Source organism: Exophiala aquamarina, assembly GCF_000709125.1.
Source record: "Exophiala aquamarina CBS 119918 chromosome Unknown aczIA-supercont1.10, whole genome shotgun sequence".
Lineage (NCBI taxonomy): Eukaryota > Fungi > Ascomycota > Eurotiomycetes > Chaetothyriales > Herpotrichiellaceae > Exophiala > Exophiala aquamarina.
The window spans coordinates 235,201-253,008 of record NW_013550578.1 but is presented as its reverse complement, the minus strand read 5'-3'; the positions used below and the strand labels follow the sequence as shown (position 1 = coordinate 253,008).

Below are 17,808 nucleotides of genomic sequence, written 5' to 3'. Positions count from 1 at the left end.
AGAGTATACTATTAACGGCGTTACCTAACGCCCGCCGAAGGTAGTACGTACTTAAAGTCTAGATATAGCCGAGGGCTTCACCGAGTCGCTTAACCTAGGATTAGTAGATACTATTAATAAGTCCTGTCGTAGGGAATATCTAGACGCCTAGTTTAGTCTTTATAGCCCGCCGAAAGACTAGGGTATTAAGAAAATCTCTCTTAAAGGGAATTTACTAGTAAGTACTCTCTCCTTTTACTTATAGACGAAATAATATTTCGGGAGAGACTAAGCTAGTAGCGGTAAAAGCTTCGTTATTAAAAGCTAGGCCTACGATATAGGTAATAATATAAAAGACCGGATTATTATCGAGGTCGAACGTATATATTTTTCTATATAATAAGCTTACGTTAGTATCGGGTCGAGGTAGATCTATAAAGCGTTTAAAGTCTTACGGTCGTTTCCTCTTCTTACCGGACTTAGTCTTCGTTAACTTTACTCCTAATTTAACGTAGTAGATATTAGTAACCTAGTTCCTTTCTACGTATAGGTCGAGATCGCGGTATATAATGTAGAGTAAGGCGTACGATCGCGACCCGGTAAAAGCGGCGAGTAATAGGATCGCCGCTAGTTATAACCTCTACCGTTCGTTTTAGAAGACGTTAATATCGGACGCCTAGTAATAGCGGATTAGCTCTATAAACTCCTCGACTTCGAGTAGAGGCTTCTTCGTATTCGTATTATCTAAGCTATACTCCTTCGTTAAGGGTCCTTTAATAAACTATAGTCTCCTTTAGCCTAAACGTACTTTTAGAGTATAGTTAGTCGACTCGTACTATAAAGATCTATCTTAGAACCTAGGGATCTATTCGGCGCTATATCTATAAGATATATAATTAGCTTAACTACCGCTAGTATATAGTTATCGTACTCGTTTTTTTAATAGTATAAGTCTTTAATATTTAATAGAGGAAATTCTCTATCCTCGCCGTAATATATTCTTATAAGGTCTACGAAGGATCGAGGTCGAGGATCGAGTAGTACCTAAATAAACGTTAGAGATATAGTATCTATAACTAGCTATCGTTAATACGGTAGAACTTACTCTTCGAAGAGTTCTCGAATTCGATCTACGTAGTAAAGGGTACTATCGGTATAGAGCGTTATAGGTCGGACCGCCGAGAGCGCTTCTTAATACTTTTCCTCGAGGAAGTCTCGGGAATAGAAATTAGTAGAGGATCGCCCTAGGTATAATTTACTCGAGTCTAACTTAACTATATAGAAAGTCTTATATCGACCTATATACGATAGGGAGTCCGCGATAAAATAGAAGGAGGAAGGTAAAAACGCGACCGACACCGCGAGTAAAGGGGGTATAAGAGAAAGGAAAGGAAAGAGAGACGGGCTACCTAAGAAGTTAGAAATAGAAGCTCGGAAGATAAAGGAGTAGTAGAAGTATTTTATATATAAATCGGAGTTAAAGGCTTATACTACTAATAATATCGTAGTCTCTATCGTAAGGCCTATAGTACGGAAGGTAATTTAGGTACCTATCCGCGAGGAGGGCCGAGTTACGACCTAAGGTATAGTAGCTAGGCGTAAGGGAGAAGAGCCATCGTAGGCGACGAGACCTTCGACCGACCGTAGCTTATAATTAGGTTAATGTGCTTAGAGTTTATACTTAGAGCGCGATATAGAAGGGGGTAGTTAAGAAGTCCGTAAGGAGGTGACCGATGCGCGAGGAGGGGCGAGGGTAGAAGGATCTAAGTAGGCGTTATTTAGCGTACAACGTTTATACAATAATACTTAAACTTCTAGGCTGCGTAGATACGAGTGTTCACTAATAGACTAACTATGGCTACCGACATGAGAGTGGAGTGGATAGAGACGTTGCGGACGAGAATAGAGTGCGGAAATACTAAGAACTAGGGTTATGGGAAAGCTAGCCTTAGTAGAGAGCGGCCAGTGAGGGGAATCTAGACCGGGTCGAGCTCGAAGCTCGAGGGCTCCCGGTAGAGTCTCAAAGCATTATAGAATCAAAAGCGGCAAGAGGCCGTGCCGAAAGCGACGAAGGTAGGGGCTAAAACGGTGAAAGGGACTCGCAAAAACGGCGACGCGGGCCTCGCAAAAGGGAGTCCTTTTCTCCACGAAACGCACTTACGAAATAATAATTATTTTAAGTTAGTAAAAGTATAGAAATTTCTATTAGTAGTACGAAGCCGCTTACTCTTATTCCTATTAGTATCTATATAGAAGTATCGTCGTACTCGTCTAGTAGACTAGTTATCGATAGCTTTAATCTTAATATCCTCTATTATTATATTAACTCTAAGCTTACTAGTAGTTAAATTATATAAATTTCTCTTAGGCTAAGGAAGTAGAGTAATTCGGGCCTAGAGAAAGTATTAGTATAAGGAAAGTATAGGGATAGTAGAAGAATCTATAGCCTAAGCTTAGACTTTAACTAAAGTTCTAATAGTATTAAGTATTAGAAGAAATATTATAGAATTAGAATTCTTCTTATCTAGCTTAGTAATCGAGAAGCTTACGAATTTATTACGAAATATAACGTTAAAAGTAATATAGCGGACTATACGATTAATTACTTCTATAATAGAACGATCTAGTATAGAATTAGTAAGGGAATAGCTAGGGAGATAAAAAGCTTACTAGAGTAAATAATCTAGCTAATACTACTAGGCTTAATAGAATCTATAGTAAACTTAACTAGAACCCTTATAGTATAGATTAAATATAAGGAAACCTAGGAGGTTAGTATAGAAATAGTATAGGAAAAGGAAACTTACTACCTTATAAGTATAATCCTAGATTCTATACTAAGTATATTTTCTATTCTTAGTCTTATATTAAATCTCTCTATCTAAAATAGAGTTAGTATATACTTAGTATAAGAAGAGTAAGCTTATTCTTATTAAGTAATACTTAGTTATTCCTTCCTAAGGATCTTATATATCTTATATAAATATACTCGGTAATCTTATTACTAATATTCCCTTAAATTAATAGAACGAAGGCTCGACTAAGTAGTATACTAGATAAGTACGATTAGTATACTAGGTTAACTTTAACTATTCTAGGAAAAAATAAAAACTTATATAGAAATTCTAGATAGAGATAAAAAGATAAGTAGCTAGTATACTATTAGTAGGGAAAAAGTAGAGGACTAACTATAGGACTTACTAAGAGGGAGGGTCTTAAGGAATAAAAAATATAAAAAAAAAGAAGAAGAAAGATAAGGTAGAGAGAGGTTAATATACTTCTTACCTAAGAACTAATCGCTAAGACTTTAACGAAGATTAAATAGCGAGGACTAAATAATTAAAAAGTTTAGCCTTATAGATATAGCTTACTATATATACTATACTAAGGTACGAAAAGTACGCGAAGTTTCGCTAGAATTAAGTAAACTAAAGTAAATACGAAATAATTTCTAAGAATAGAATAAATTAGGATTAGGAGCGACCCTAAGATTAGAGAAATATATTATATTTTTTCTAATATTAATATAGAATATATATAGCGCTATACTAGAACGCTACTTCTTACCTACTACTCCTATACTTAAGGACGAGTATACTTCGGGGGAGGAGAGTAATTATTACGGAATAGGACTACGATAGACCCTAGAAGTATCTATTCTATACTAAGACTAGTCCTAAAATATTAAAGGGCCTAGTATATAAGACCTTAGGAGCTATACGAATCGTATACGAGGTTTTTAGACTCCTTAAGTTCTTATAGTCGATATTCTAAGGACTATATAGTAATTAATCGATTATCTTAGTGTTCTCGTTAAGTTACTTATACTCTTATACTACGACTAAAACTTTAATCTTTTTCTATTAAATTTAGCTAGCTCGGGAAGCTTAGTCTTTTATTCTATAGAGTCGAATTCCTATATAGCGCTCGCCGTCGTAGAAGTCGTTACTTTAGGCGTACGAGCTCGTACTCTATTCTATTAGTCGAGTTAATTCTCGAATACTATTATTCTTTAGTTTTAAGCCTATAAGAGCTAGTATAGTTCTACCGCTTATACTAGAGCGATTTTCGTTAGTTACTATTCGTTATCTATTTCGTACGCGGTACTCTTTCGCTACGTATAATAGAAAGCTTTAGAATAATATAAGGATTTAGCTAGGAATTTAGAGTAATTCGTCTAACTACTATATAACGAGGATTCTAAAGCTAAGGAGAAAAAAGAAAAGAGAAAATCTATCTAATATACGAATAAAGGAAATACTTTCTATCTTCTTCTATAGTAGATTAGTATAGTTTCCTAGGAGATAATCGATAGAGAGGAGTTACGTAGCTTCGGCTATATAGTTATATAGCCTAAAGGTATACTACGAGTAATCGCTCTAGGGCGTACTCTAGAGCTTTATACGGGTTTAATTCGTAATAATTTTCTTCTATATATAATTCGTATAGCCGATTATTAAGCTTAATAGCTTTATTTATTATATTTTTATATATTTCTAGATATTCTATTATTTCCTTCCTAACCTCCTTCTTTAATCTATTATAGAATATATCCTTAAAGATATTATCGTTTATATACTCTAGTTCCTTTACTAGTTTCTTAAATTCCGAATAATAATTAGCTATAGATTCTATTTATTTAAGGGTATAGATAGTACGAGAAGCTACTATAGCCTTATTAATCGTACTATAGATCTATTTAATTATCGTTTCGAACTACGTAAAGTTCCTAAAATATACTCTAGTTTTATTATCGAGGCTAGAGGACTCGAGGTAGTCGTCCTATACTAGTTTAAACTAATAGAACGCTACTCCTTTAAGGTATATTACTACGAATATAACCTTATCTTCTATTCTAGTATACTTAATTAGATTAAGCTTAAAGGTAGTCTTAAGTTATATAAGGAAGTATCCTAGCTTCTCCCTATTTCTATAGAATAGTTCTACCTTAATACTATCCCTCGATATATTAGTAAGTCCTAGTACGTTAACTATATTTACGTCTAAGTCGTCGTTAGAACTACTATCTTAAACGATATTAGTCTTTAAAGAATTATTTAAGGCCGCGAGTAGACGTACGCTAGATAGTAGGGATCTAATTCGAGATAATCCTACGTTAGATATCTAATACTAATTAAGTAGTAGTTAAAGTATTATAATCCGAGCTATAAGTAGTTCTAACTAAGGTAGGGTTCCTTAATAGAGTAGGTACTAGAGTATTAACTAAGATAATAAAGGGAATATATAATCGTCGGACTATATCCTAAAACGTAGGTATAGGATTACTAACGAAGTTAACTACGATCTATACTATCTAGGTAAAGGAGCGTATATATATAATGCTAGTCTAGACTATAGACTTACTTAGACTATCCTCGTAGTCTATAGTCCTCTATAGTCTATTCCCTAGTTACGTAATATAGCCTCGTTCTCCATCGGCTAACTTCCTCGTTTCCTTTAAGTATAGGTAGCTTGTTCTTGGCGACCCTTCTAGTGACCTAGTTCGTAATACTCTTCTTCTCTCTTACGTTCGAAACTAGAGTAGCCGCTTTATTCTCTATCTCTTTAGTACGATGGCGAGCGTGCTTACGGCTTCTACCTAGGATCCATTATAATATTGTAGCTTAAAGGAGTTGTGTCGACTCGATAAGAGATTTAATTTCGCACTGCAAGATGTAACTTACCTTATTTTTTGGACCGGCGTGCCGCCTGAGCTTACCCGACGATGGGTAGAGGAATACGATTTACCGATACTAACCCTCGTAATAGGTCCCTTATACAGCGATCGCAACGTAGGTAGTGTAAGATATAGCAAGAGCTCGAAAGCTTAGTCTAGGTATATAAAGGCGGCTTCTAGTCGATTTATAGAGTACGTATGCCGTGGTGGCCGTTAGGCCGTTGTCCTCATAAAACCCCCTCTAAGTATCTACAGCACTAGAAAGCGATCGAACTATCGAGAACTAGAAGAACCGATTCTGAAAGGACTCGTATACGGATCTAGTACCGTCCGAATCGAATATGTATATCCTATAGTGGCGGGCGGAGCCGCTTTTTAGTATTAAATCTAGCCCCTTGATAAATCGAATACGTAGTAAATATTCATCGCGAATCTACTCGTAACGGGACGTATTACTCGTGATTATATATCTACGGAGTATAATATTGCTATAGGAATAGTATAATTATATAGAACGGTTGTCCAATTGCAGAATATCGTACAAACTAATGGTGAACAATGTAAAGTAGAGACGGCGTCACTCAAGGCTCAGGAAACGAAAGAGAATATGCGAAAGCAAGCCGAATTGGAACAGCGAATAGCACTGGAAAAGAAAGAGGCCAAGCGACGGAAGAGTACATCCGAGCGATAGCAAGCATTTAAGAAGAGAGAGATTAAACGGAAGCGGGTGGAGCTGGAGAAGTAGAGAGTACTTGAGAAGAAAGAGGCAAAGCAAAAGAAGGTGATATTGGAGTAATAGAAAGCACTGGAGAAGAGAGAGATCAAACGAAAGCGGCTGGAGCTAGAGCAATAGAGAGCACTTAAGAAGAAAGAGGCAAAGCAAAAGAAGGTGATATTGGAGCAACAGAAAGCACTAGAGAAAAATAAGATTAAGCGGCGGCGTGTCAAGCTAGAGCAGCAGCTAGCACTTAAAAAGAAAGAGGCTAAGCGGGAGAAGAGAGAGTTGGTACACCAGCAAGCATTAGAGAGGAGAGAAGCCAAGCGAAAGCGGATGGAGCTGGAGCAATAGAGAGCACTTGAGAAGAAAAAGGCAAAGCAAAAGAAGGTGATATTGGAGCAATAGAAAGCACTGGAGAAGAGAGAGATCAAATGAAAGCGGCTGGAGCTAGAGCAACAGATAGCACTCGAAAGGAAACAAGCGAAGCGAAGGTAAACTGAACAGGAACGACGAAAGGCGGAGGAGAAGCAGTAAGACAGTGTACTTGCCGTCCCCTGCCTAGACCATGCCCGACCTGGTCTGGTTCTGTTCTTCGGCCTACCTTCCTTCCTTGGGGCAGCGTCTGTCGCATGTAGGTGTGCCTTGGTGGTCACAAGGCTCCAGCCAAAGACTAACTTATAATCATCAGCAACCACGCTGGAGTCAATCCAAATAAATAAGAGTTCTCCAGACGGAAGCGGGTGAACACCACGAGCAGACATCCATTCGAGTCATCTAATTCCCGTGTAGCAATACTGATCACGTTCCATTGAGTCCTAGTCAATACGGAGCCACTTTATCGTCCCTGATATCCACCTTCATCGGCGTAAGTACTATCCAAGGTCTCTTGCGTCGGTCTAATCTGCCTCAAGGTTTTCCATCTTCAATTGAGTTCCGTGAAGCTGGTATCATAGCTGGGAATGGTATCTTGACAACCCCCTCTTTCTCATTTGGTATAATTACCGTCAACGCCTTGTTAAAGCTGCCCTCGCCCGGATTTCATCTCCTGAACTAGTTCGTTCGGCTGGTCAAAAATGGTGGAGAGGACCTGCCAGTGGTCGCAGCTCTCTTCGTTTTGCCGCCCTCAGAGGCCTGTCGGCGGAACGTCATATGGCACATGACACACCTCGCCTTTGTGAATCTCAGAAACCTTTGCAAACCTCAAGGATCACTCGAGCACTGATTAGCAAGTTTCCAGCCCCCTGGTGAAGTGAGGAATTTAGTCTTGAACAGTCACGGTGCCTCTATTCAGAGTCTGCCTTGCTGGATCAGCAGCAACCCCACGGACTGATGGGGCAACAAGAAGTCAACGCTAGGATCAGGGTCCGTTGACAGCAAATCATGGCTCAGAGCTATCTGATCTCCCTGGAATGGTGACGAGCGGGTAGACGGAAGGGTTGAATTCCGCTTGGCTTTGGCTGGTCATCCGCATTCTTCTCCTCGACGGGGGTAGACCACGAGTATGCTTCGTTTAGATGCTGGCGAGTCTCATGATTGTCACTGTGGAACTTTTGTTCTTGTGAGATGGAGAGCGTTGCACGGCTGAGAACTGTGCTGTCATCGGTCACCTGCGAGCGCCGCATACGTCTAGAGTCCTTTCACAAGTCGTTTCGGAATCCTGGGATTCCGAAGGACATCCTACAGTCGTATTAAATCATCTCATCCACCCTTTCCTGTTCGTCCTCCCTGCTCTCTTCTTTAGCACCTTAGCCTTTGATCTTGTGTACATCAACTTGACAATCCGTCTTTTCTTTCCCATCTGCACCGCTGATGATGGCTTCCAGTAACTCTGGCTCTGGCTCTGAGTACGAATCTGAGAACCGTCAATTAACAAGCACTGAAGTGGAAGTGCTGGCGCTGTTTCGGAGGCTGCTCCATTTGGTGGCTTCGGACACAACGATTGATCTCCGAAATTTGGAGGAGGTACGTGCGTTAGTACTCGTTCTTCTTGGTATTGGGCACTGACGATAAGCTGAGGCAGTTTTCCGTCATAATCCGACAACTATGTGAGGAGGGCCCCGAGATTGTGGATGTATTGGCAACGACGATCCAGAAGGAGAGGAGCACCATCGACGACTCTCTTCGGCAGGAACAAGACAAGGTGGAAAAGAGCATCAGCCACAATACGAAGCGCAGCCGCCTGTCGAGTAAGGATCTGACCTACCGACCCCCAAAGTCTACCAAGGACAAAACGAAAAACCCCTTGTCCCTTGAGCGATTCTGGCCTCCCTCAGACCTCTAAACTTCGCCCCTCGGTCGAAGACTCTACTGCCAATGAGACGCAAAGGTCGTCAGTCCAAAACGCGGGGGTCAATCTGGACAGGTCCAGCGAGGGCGACCATTCACCTCGACTTGAGAAAACGCCACCGCCGAATCACCAACAAGGTGTCACTCAGGATGTACTTGTCCGGGACGAAGGCACCGCAGACGGTAGAGGGACCGCCGTCGAAGCAAGCAACGATACGAACACGAGATATGAAACAACGGAAGAAGCACAGACTGAGAACACGAAGGGGGGTGTCTTGTCTCGACCGTCGATGCCTCTCGCAAAAGCTGACCCAGCAGTGCTCACTCCCACGAAACTAGTTGAGGGCACATCGATCTCACCACAAACGGAAGAGATTTATCGAGAGAGAATGTTGACACCGCTTAAAAGCATTGCGTCACCTCCGGTATTGCAATCAGCATTGTTCTCGCACGAGACAAATTCATTCATGGACCTCATCATTGAGGCAGTTGGGGTTATCCATCAGCTCAAGAAGTACCCGGACGCAGTGTCGGCGGATGTCCATTCCAGAATCCTCCAGACGCACCGGAGAAACAATCAAGAGACAGCTTCCCGGTTGAACTTGGGTCAAAGGTGGTCTGATGGGTCAATATGGATCCGCATACTCGAGAATGGGTCGGCACGGAACCAGAAGGGTACGATCCTCAGTATGATAGAATATATGGGGTTCTGGGAGTGGTATGATGAACAGATTCAGCTGGCGATGAAGACGATTCGCACCCGGAAGGGTAAGTTAGTGGATCATAAAGGCGCAGCTACATATGTACTGGACTCTATGCAGAACATGTCATCCGGAACCGCAACTCGAGGGAAATGGATCAGCGGCGTGGGCAGGGTGACAATTGAGAATGAAGGGAACACCGCTGATATTTCCACTGAGAAGAGCGAGGAGGTTATCGCCGCGAAGGATCAACAACTTCGGAGGTAAATAAAGTTACAACTCAGCAGGGGTCAAAAATTGAGTAAGAAGCTTGTTAAAGAGCTTAGCCTGGGGATTCTTTTCAGCCCGAAAATCTGGTAAGTCTTACTACGCCTTGACACTCTCCATGATCTGAACGCCCTATCACAGGGAATACACCAAGATGGAGGGGAAACAGCTCGACGAGTTGATCAGGTACATTCAGGCAGATCAGCGACGGATGCAACTACTTGAAATGCTTGGTACACAGCTAGAGCGGTTGGTCGGCGAAGGATAACCTGACCTCCACGCCTTGTACGATGGACTGCGCCAAGAGAAGCTCGTATCACAGAAAGAGCTCGAGCACCTTCGCGTGGCCTTTGCTTTGGATTCAGTGAGTAATCGAAATTCCCCAAAGACTCCATCAACTAAGACCAGTCTTTCCTGCGCAGGATCCGATGCCGAAAGGTACCTTAGATATGGCGGTCCGCAGGTTGATCGGAGACGTCAGCACGAAGGTACTAGGGAAGCATAAGCTCGAAAACATCGACGCTGTGGCGGTGAACAACATACCGGTGACTTGTGACATATTCGACAGACTTCGGTACGGGGAATGGCTGAATGACGATATGATCAACCTCGCTATAAATATATCAGACAAGCCCGACTTCGTGAACCACGGCTATAGTGTCCCGCTAGACCATGTCGGTAAGACTAGAACGGTAGCACCTATCAACCGACCACTCGCGGCTTGGGCTCGACGGGTCAACCGCCTTCGTGAAGGGGGAAAAACCGAGTTTCAAAGTACGACTCCGTTGGTATACTTCTGCCCATTGAACCATTGTGGTACACACTTCACGCTACTTGAGATCAACGATCAGGAGCGGGTAATCCGTCACTACGACTCAATGGCGGATCAAGCCACGATTAACGGTTGTGGAAAGCAGACGAGAGTCGCTCGGCTGGTAGAGGTGAGATCTCCCTTGATGTTGAGAACGACAACCGTCCTGACACGAATGCAGGAAGAGTTCGCAGACATGAAATATGCCTACATTGAAGCGGTAAGCGTCGCTCTCTCGGAATTCTTTCGTTGTCGGATTAACTTTTATATGTCCGTCGAATAACCCACGCCACAGCAGGCCGACACCTGGAGATGTGGTATCAGGGTTATCTGGAATTTCAAGTTGTTGTCGAATGGTATTCCCATCGGAGGATGGGATATTGTGCTGAATCCCGAGCGAATTAAGATGGAGCTTGTGGAAGGCTTTCACATTTCTGTACAGGAGGAGGCTATGAGCAAATACATGAATGAGTGGAGTGAACCTTCCAGCCATTCGGAGCAAAGTTGCGCCAAGCAGTCAAAGAAGCGCTGTTGGATGAATTCGTCGGCACTCGCTCAACGGCCAACTCGAAAGCACCGCCAATAAGTGACTTATGATATACTAGTTGGGGTCAGATATACGTCACGTTCGCCGCCACCGGTGGTCATAGTTGAGGTTGAATTAAAAGGATGGTTCGAAAATATTTGCTATAGTACGCCAGGCCGGACAAGTAAGAAGCTACAGTGGGTGAATAATTAGATTAATCTACTGGTGATTACTCGGTGGAATAGAGACCCTAACGCATCTGCCTTTTGTGCTACGGTACCCTCTAAGTCAAAACATGACAGCTGAAGATGTTTGACCTGGAAGTCTCCGAGGCTCCATATGAGGTCTGGTTCTGTTGCTGGATTCCCGTTTTCCAATTGCTTCCGTGGTTGATCCCGTGATGATGCCGTGTTTTCGGTAGCATTTCGGCGAAAAGAGGGCACTTCCAGTGGAGGTGGGAAAATACACCAGGAAGATGGACACGGCACTTCCAGGGAAGCATACTCGGACCATATACGACGCACTCAAGTGAAGAGAAGCGAATACCTCCATTGGATTGGAGCAGCGGGAATCGGACCAATGTGCACGTGGGCAAGCGACAGAAACTGTTAAACACTTCCTCTTCCGATGTACGAGGTGGGATGCATGTCGAAGACAAATGCTAGAACGGACAGATATTCATGGCAGAAGAACGGTAGAAATTCCAGCGGGGAAATGGACTGGTGCGTTCTTTAAGCTATACCGCTACTGGTTGCCGGGCGACGAAAGCGAATCGGACGGGTCTGACAAGGGACAGAACGAAGATAAGGGAGAGAAACATGTCATTGTTTCGTTTATACCATAACAACTACAGTGATTAAAAGATCGATTGCTGTCTAAGCTTGAGGTAGGGGTTGTTCTGCCATTCTCTTCTGACGCTCCATGAAGAGTTCTCAAGTTATGTTAGTTTGCGTTGAAGCTTCAGCAGCAACTGATTCGTTGTACGTAATCGCGGTGATGTCGGCTGAAGGGGTGACGGTCAATTGATTTGGAGGTTGTTCTTCTGGTGCTGACTGTCCCGCAGTAAGTGAACGTATCATTCCCTTCCGTAGATCTGATGAGGTCTGTTGAGGGTCCATCAGAACTTCGAATTGGGAGCCCAATGTATTCGGAAGAGGCAATGCTGTTGAAGTTGGGCTGAGCGCTACTGAAAACAACACTCTAGCATTATCTGGTACTGCATTCAATGGTGGTGCATTCTCCTGAGGTGCATTTTCCACTGCTGTGTCGATAACAGGTGTCCTATCACGGGCAAATTTCATACCCCCAAAGCTCTTAGATGAAGCTCTGACGTATGTTTCGATAGCTCGATTGGCCCTGGCAACTGGTAATGGAGACCTATCAAAAAGTTCGCAAACGACTGGAAGATACGGGTTGAACATGGAAATAGCCGAGAATACCCATGTATCGGGGGTGACGAAAAGTCCATTGGAAGCACTTCTATCAAGAATCTTGGCAGTTTGTTCGTGTGGTTTGACTTTGACATGGTGGGTATCTGGGAAGCTCGATCGTGCCCAAATTCTAGTTTGTAGGACAGTATATGATTTGTTAGAGTCGTGGGTCGCCGTACTATGATCCGGAGTATGACACTCCAAACAAACGTTGTTGATGAATGAGTATGCTGTAGTATAAGGAGACGAGCCAAGCATCTTCATCCATTCGTTTTTTTTGGGCTCAATATCAATCAAACATTCCTGGTTGTTATTGAGAAAGGCTGCCGTGAATCTGTCCCCATCATATCCAGTATCATCAAGAAGTTCCAGGACTGAGCAGACAAGGTCTGCCATCTGCTTTCGATGTGGTTTGCACTGTTTGAAGACATCAACGATGACTTTATCCGAATCGCTCTCCAAGGCGGCTTTGAATCTTTCACCCCAAGGGGACTCCCACCATCTAGGAGATTGTTGATCGAGCAAATTCCAGAAAATTGGCAAAGTGAGAAGCTTTCGGAGAGAAATTCGTCGAGCATTGCCAGTACAGTGGCTGATCTCGACTGCAAGGCCCAGGTTCAGGACAGCAGCATTGGCTTTCTCGGGTTTGTTCTTCCATTTGCTGATAATGGCCTGTCTTCGCGTAACAGCTGGTTGTCGCTTTTGGGTACCAGAAACTCCGACAGATCCAGTAACTATCTTGGAAAAGCCAAAGCTTGTTTGAACTCCACGCGTATCCCAAGCCCACCCGCCTTCCTTCACCTCCAATGGCTTAAAGCAATCTTCATAGTCCGCTTGAAAATCGTTCAACATATAGTCGCATTCGTTGTTTTCGCGTATGTTGTTCCCAATCAGCAGAAGAGAATCGAGTGCCATCGTTAGAGTAGAAGATCCACGAAATGGCGACGGAAAATATTTCCTGGCCAAAAATCTTTTTGAGCTGTACCAATGGCAAGGGAGGGCATCTAGATGGATTAGCTTCTGTCGTGTTAGTTTAGGAATGATGACACCGGTCGAGAGGTTGAATTGTTTGATCTCGGAAGAGTCCTTATCTTGCAGGGTCCATACTGGGCCCCATACATCGGCAAAAACGTCTATCTTGGTGAGAATATGGAGACGTTTTCCTTGAAGGTGACTAGGTGATGTGTGGTCCGACGGAAGACTAAGTACCCACACCTTACGCCCGTTCAAGAATCCGTCCAAACAAGCAAGGCCGGCAAGACTTAGGTGAACATCAAACAGGTCCAACACAGCACCATTAATGAAAATGTCTTGGAGAGGCTTATTGATGTGGGTGAGATCAAAACGCTCTGCATGTGATCCAACATAAGAAACCAGTGCCAAGTCCAAGATGAAAGCGATTGCTCTACAAAAGAGAAGGGCTTCAGGTTCTGAAGGGGTTGGTAACTCGAGTAGTGTTTGAATCTCAAGACAGATTGGCATGACGTTGGCGGATATGACAACTTCGGGGTCGTCCTGCGCTTCTTCAGAGAACTTCAACAAGACTACCAAAAGAGCATCCCTAAAGCCGTCAATCAGATTGCAAGGAATTCGAATCAACTCTGCAAGTTCTGGCTCGTGCTTTCTGTATCGCAGGACGCTGAAGAACTCCCCACACATACTAGCCGACCTCAGATCTTCAATGGACTTTGAGACCTGCGCTACAATGGTATATGTCTTGTACAGACTTCGAAGATGTCTGTGAATGTGTTGCCATCGGTTTTCAGGTTGAGTTACTGTTGTCGCACGTTCGCCCAAAATCATGGCTAGAATCATGTTGTGCTGATCTTCCAGTTCTTGAAATGCCCCACCACTTGCGTCATGAGGCTCATCATCCACAAAATCGTAGGTACCTTTTGAGCGGACAAGCTCGGAAGACTCTACAACCCTTGATTCAACAAGTTCAAGCTTGCTGTAGTAGGCGAGAGGGTCTAGAATGTGCAAATCATCGTCGAAATCACACTCTTTAGCCAGTTTTTTCCAGGCATCGCGAGTCGCGTCTAGGGTAGCTTCATCGGTCAATTCAGTTGTCTCAGGAGGAAAGGATGACATGAGTGATGTGTAATCTCTGGGTAGGCGTTGAGTTACCACACTGAGAGTGGACTCTTTGGAGATATTATAGTCGGCTAATATACGATTTCTGTAAAGTCTTTTGCCGCCGTACGTGAGGAATTGGTTACTGTCATCAAAGTCGTAGCCGATCAACTGGTCGTAGACATGTTCAATCGTATCCCAGGACTCTACCTCAAGAGTTATGATGTCTGGCTCTGTCACTGTGACGAGTGTAAGCCATACGGTGTAGATCAAAGGCTGGAGTTGCACGCACACCCTCGAATAAAGATTTGCATTTTGGCGGGCGCTTCGATTGACGTGATGAAGTCGCCACTATTGGAACCCGTTTAGAGTCTCCAGGAGTGATATCTCATAAAGGCTCCTTGTGCAGCTCTATGTGTGCACTCTCAAACAGTTATAGTTTTAGCCTGGGAGGCGAGAGAATGAGAGCTGAAATGATGTAGTGCTGTGGCACGGAACTTCTGTAAAGAGAGCGAGACACTTTGGATGAGACTTTTGAGCGCCTTTCCACATTTGCATTGGAACACTCTTATCTCTGTCAAGGCAGCACAGTGATTTGCTGTGACCTTCAACAACCCCTCAGCTGAAGCGGGGCTCATCAGTTCCCAACTTCAGCCCATTTTCCCTTCACCAGCTGTCATCATTCGCTTCATATTGCCTCGAGATCAGTCATTGAGCAGAACCGGTGTGACGTCATCGGCCAAGCATCTATGCCACATTCGTACAGGAGCCGGTAAAACCCTGCCAACAAGGACGGCACTTCGCGGTTCGGATGGTTGTTCATTTGTTGCAAGGCAAGATTCAACGTTTCGCTTTTTTCATTCGGTCCACCAGCACGTCGCCCGATCATTCGTCTGGACACAATATGCACGCCGAAAGCCTGGGGTGAGTGGGAGAAGCGATACTATACTAGACCAGTCTTGATTGGAGCCAAGCTGTAATAGGAGAGATGGACGAGACGACGGACATTGAAGACATGCCCGAGATGGTTGAGAAGTTACTATCACGCCGGGCGACCATGGTGATGGAAGATGCTGAGGTGTCTGTTCGAAGTATTGGTCTAGGTTGGCCAACAGTAGAGTCGGTAGAACCATTCGACCAAGTGGCATGGGAACGCATAGAAGAGTTTGTATTTCGCCGATTTACCGAGGGTTGTATTTCGTGCTTTGATAGTCTGGGGGCCATTTCAGCCAGTTTGTCCAACTCTAGGACATCTGATATTGTTGGAGATAGATCCCTGTTATCCTTTGACTTTCGTCGAAACCCCACCACTTCACCAAATGTTCGGGACTTCTTGATCTTGGGCCACGGCGAAGGGGTCGATTGATCATGTCTGGGATTTGTGACCTGGACAGGATGATGTTGATATGGAGAGGGCGAGATTAGGGAAGTAGGAGCAGGAGGTAGTGATGCTGGAGCCTGGGACGATGCTAATGTTGGAGATTGTATTCTCTTGGTCGCCATCTCTTCCTCGAGTTTGCGCTGGAACAATTGATGGAGTGCGATGAGGGCATCGTTGCGACCCTTATCCGAGGTGTTGACAATATCCGAAATCTATGATTCCGTCGTCTTCGCGAGCCTGAGTAAGGCCATCTAGAAGAGCTTGCTGTGTTGCAATGGTGATGCGGAAGAGAGCATTTTGAGCGGTGGCTGATTGCGACGTTAGTGATTGAATTCTCCTATTTGGTGGTGGCTCACCGTCGCCCTCTTCGAATGAGGGACCAAAGCGCTGCTTTCCATCCTCGACCACCTTTTGGATTTCCCTCTTGCCTTTCTCAATAGATTGCTCGAGTAGATCAGAGGGTGGAAGAGCGCCATGGGCCTGGCGTCTCGCTTTGATTTGTCTGATGATGCGAGTGCCAGAATCATAGGCTTGGATGAGTCCGGCGACGCAACTAACGATTGCTAGAACTTCACCCACCCCAGACATGATCTGGCGATAGATGGGGTCGTGCTTGTGGTGCTGGTTGCGGGTGTAGGATGAGGTTCCAAGGTATGGAGTTTCCAGCGATGGGTTTGGATTTTGATTGAAGAAGTAAGGGGGAATGCAAGATGAGTTGACATGACGACTGAACAAGGCTGCGCCTCACTACAGCCAAGCTTCTGGTAATGGACGATGGTGGTGCATTACTGCTTGGTAATTTAGAGGAAAGCCACCATGCAGATGGGTGGTTATATCAGCCAATGGTGGAGGTGACAGGTGGTGTTTAGTCGCTGTCAAACGGGGTTTGAGTGACTTGAGCGGGGGTGTCCAGATGCAGGTATTGCTGGTAGAAAATAATTGGTAGTGTAATGGGCTCGGGTTTTTGACGATATTGACCGCCGCTTAGCGAGCACTCTGCACCTATGGCTTGACCCCTCAGCTACAACCCATCGCTTTGCCCAACCCTTGCTCCCTTTGTCGCTTGCCCGGTAGCCTAGTAGTCCACTAGGGCCCGCTACTAAACTCCGGGTTTCTAGTCTCGTTAGTAACCTCCACCTTCTCACTCCACTAGTCTTCCTTTCTATATTGTTAGATCATCGCGTAGTAAGTAGAGGTCTAGAGTAGAATACTATAAATCTACGAGCCGCGATGTTCGCGGCTTCGAGAGGATTCTTAAACCCTCCTCGCCCCTTTCCATTATACCTAGTCTTTTCTATATATCTCGTTATTCTATATACCTCGACGCCTTCCGCTTCTCTTTTGACCTATCCACGGAACGGAGTATACGTACCGCGACCGTAATACCCTTATACTACCCTAGCTACTACCGGATACTACGACCTACGCTTTACTCTAAACGTCTACGATAAGGCTAGGGTCTAAGTGCGATAATGTATTAAGTAGATTAGAGATACTTATAACCGTAAATTCGGCTCTCGGTAGCGATATCGATATAAATACTACCTCCGGAGCGGAAAATTATGCTCCGTACTTTAAGAGAAGATACCTCGCCTTAGTGTACCGGAGACTACATCGACGATAAGACTAATATTTATTTTACTTAGACTTTACTCTAAGTAGACGAAGCTTAAGTCTTATCTCTCTTTTATTACTTATATACTATCCGGGAGACAAGGTTTAGGATCTATAGTAGAAGTAGCCGAAGACCGTAGAAAGAAGGAGTAGAATATATAGTCGCTTTCTATCTTATTAAATAACTTAAGATCTATCTAAGTAAAGTATTACGGGTTAAACCCGTATAAAGCTTTAGAGTACGCCCTAGAGCGATTACTCGTAGTACACCTTTAGGCTATATAACTATATAGCCGAAGCTACGTAATTCCTCTCTATCGATTATCTCCTAGGAAACTATACTAA

General features: G+C 43.8%; 3 protein-coding genes across 3 annotated transcripts; 1 reads left to right on the top strand and 2 right to left on the bottom strand.

Annotated features, from left to right (window-relative positions):
- Positions 1-10,077: 10,077 nt before the first annotated feature.
- On the top strand, positions 10,078-11,025 carry A1O9_09438 (uncharacterized protein; the record flags this gene model as incomplete). The annotated part of the gene is made up of 2 exons (XM_013401408.1): positions 10,078-10,659; positions 10,735-11,025. 2 exons carry the CDS (start codon positions 10,078-10,080, stop codon positions 11,023-11,025), a joined length of 873 nt encoding a protein of 290 aa, XP_013256862.1.
- Positions 11,026-11,897: 872 nt separating this feature from the next.
- On the bottom strand, positions 11,898-14,782 carry A1O9_09437 (uncharacterized protein; the record flags this gene model as incomplete). Its single annotated transcript, XM_013401407.1, has 2 exons — positions 11,898-14,707; positions 14,761-14,782. The coding sequence occupies 2 exons, from the start codon at positions 14,780-14,782 to the stop codon at positions 11,898-11,900; spliced, it is 2,832 nt and encodes a 943-aa protein (XP_013256861.1).
- Positions 14,783-15,470: 688 nt separating this feature from the next.
- Positions 15,471-16,437, bottom strand: A1O9_09436 (uncharacterized protein; the record flags this gene model as incomplete). Its single annotated transcript, XM_013401406.1, has 2 exons — positions 15,471-16,157; positions 16,206-16,437. The coding sequence occupies 2 exons, from the start codon at positions 16,435-16,437 to the stop codon at positions 16,033-16,035; spliced, it is 357 nt and encodes a 118-aa protein (XP_013256860.1). The 3' UTR covers positions 15,471-16,032.
- Between the last annotated feature and the right edge of the window lie 1,371 nt (positions 16,438-17,808).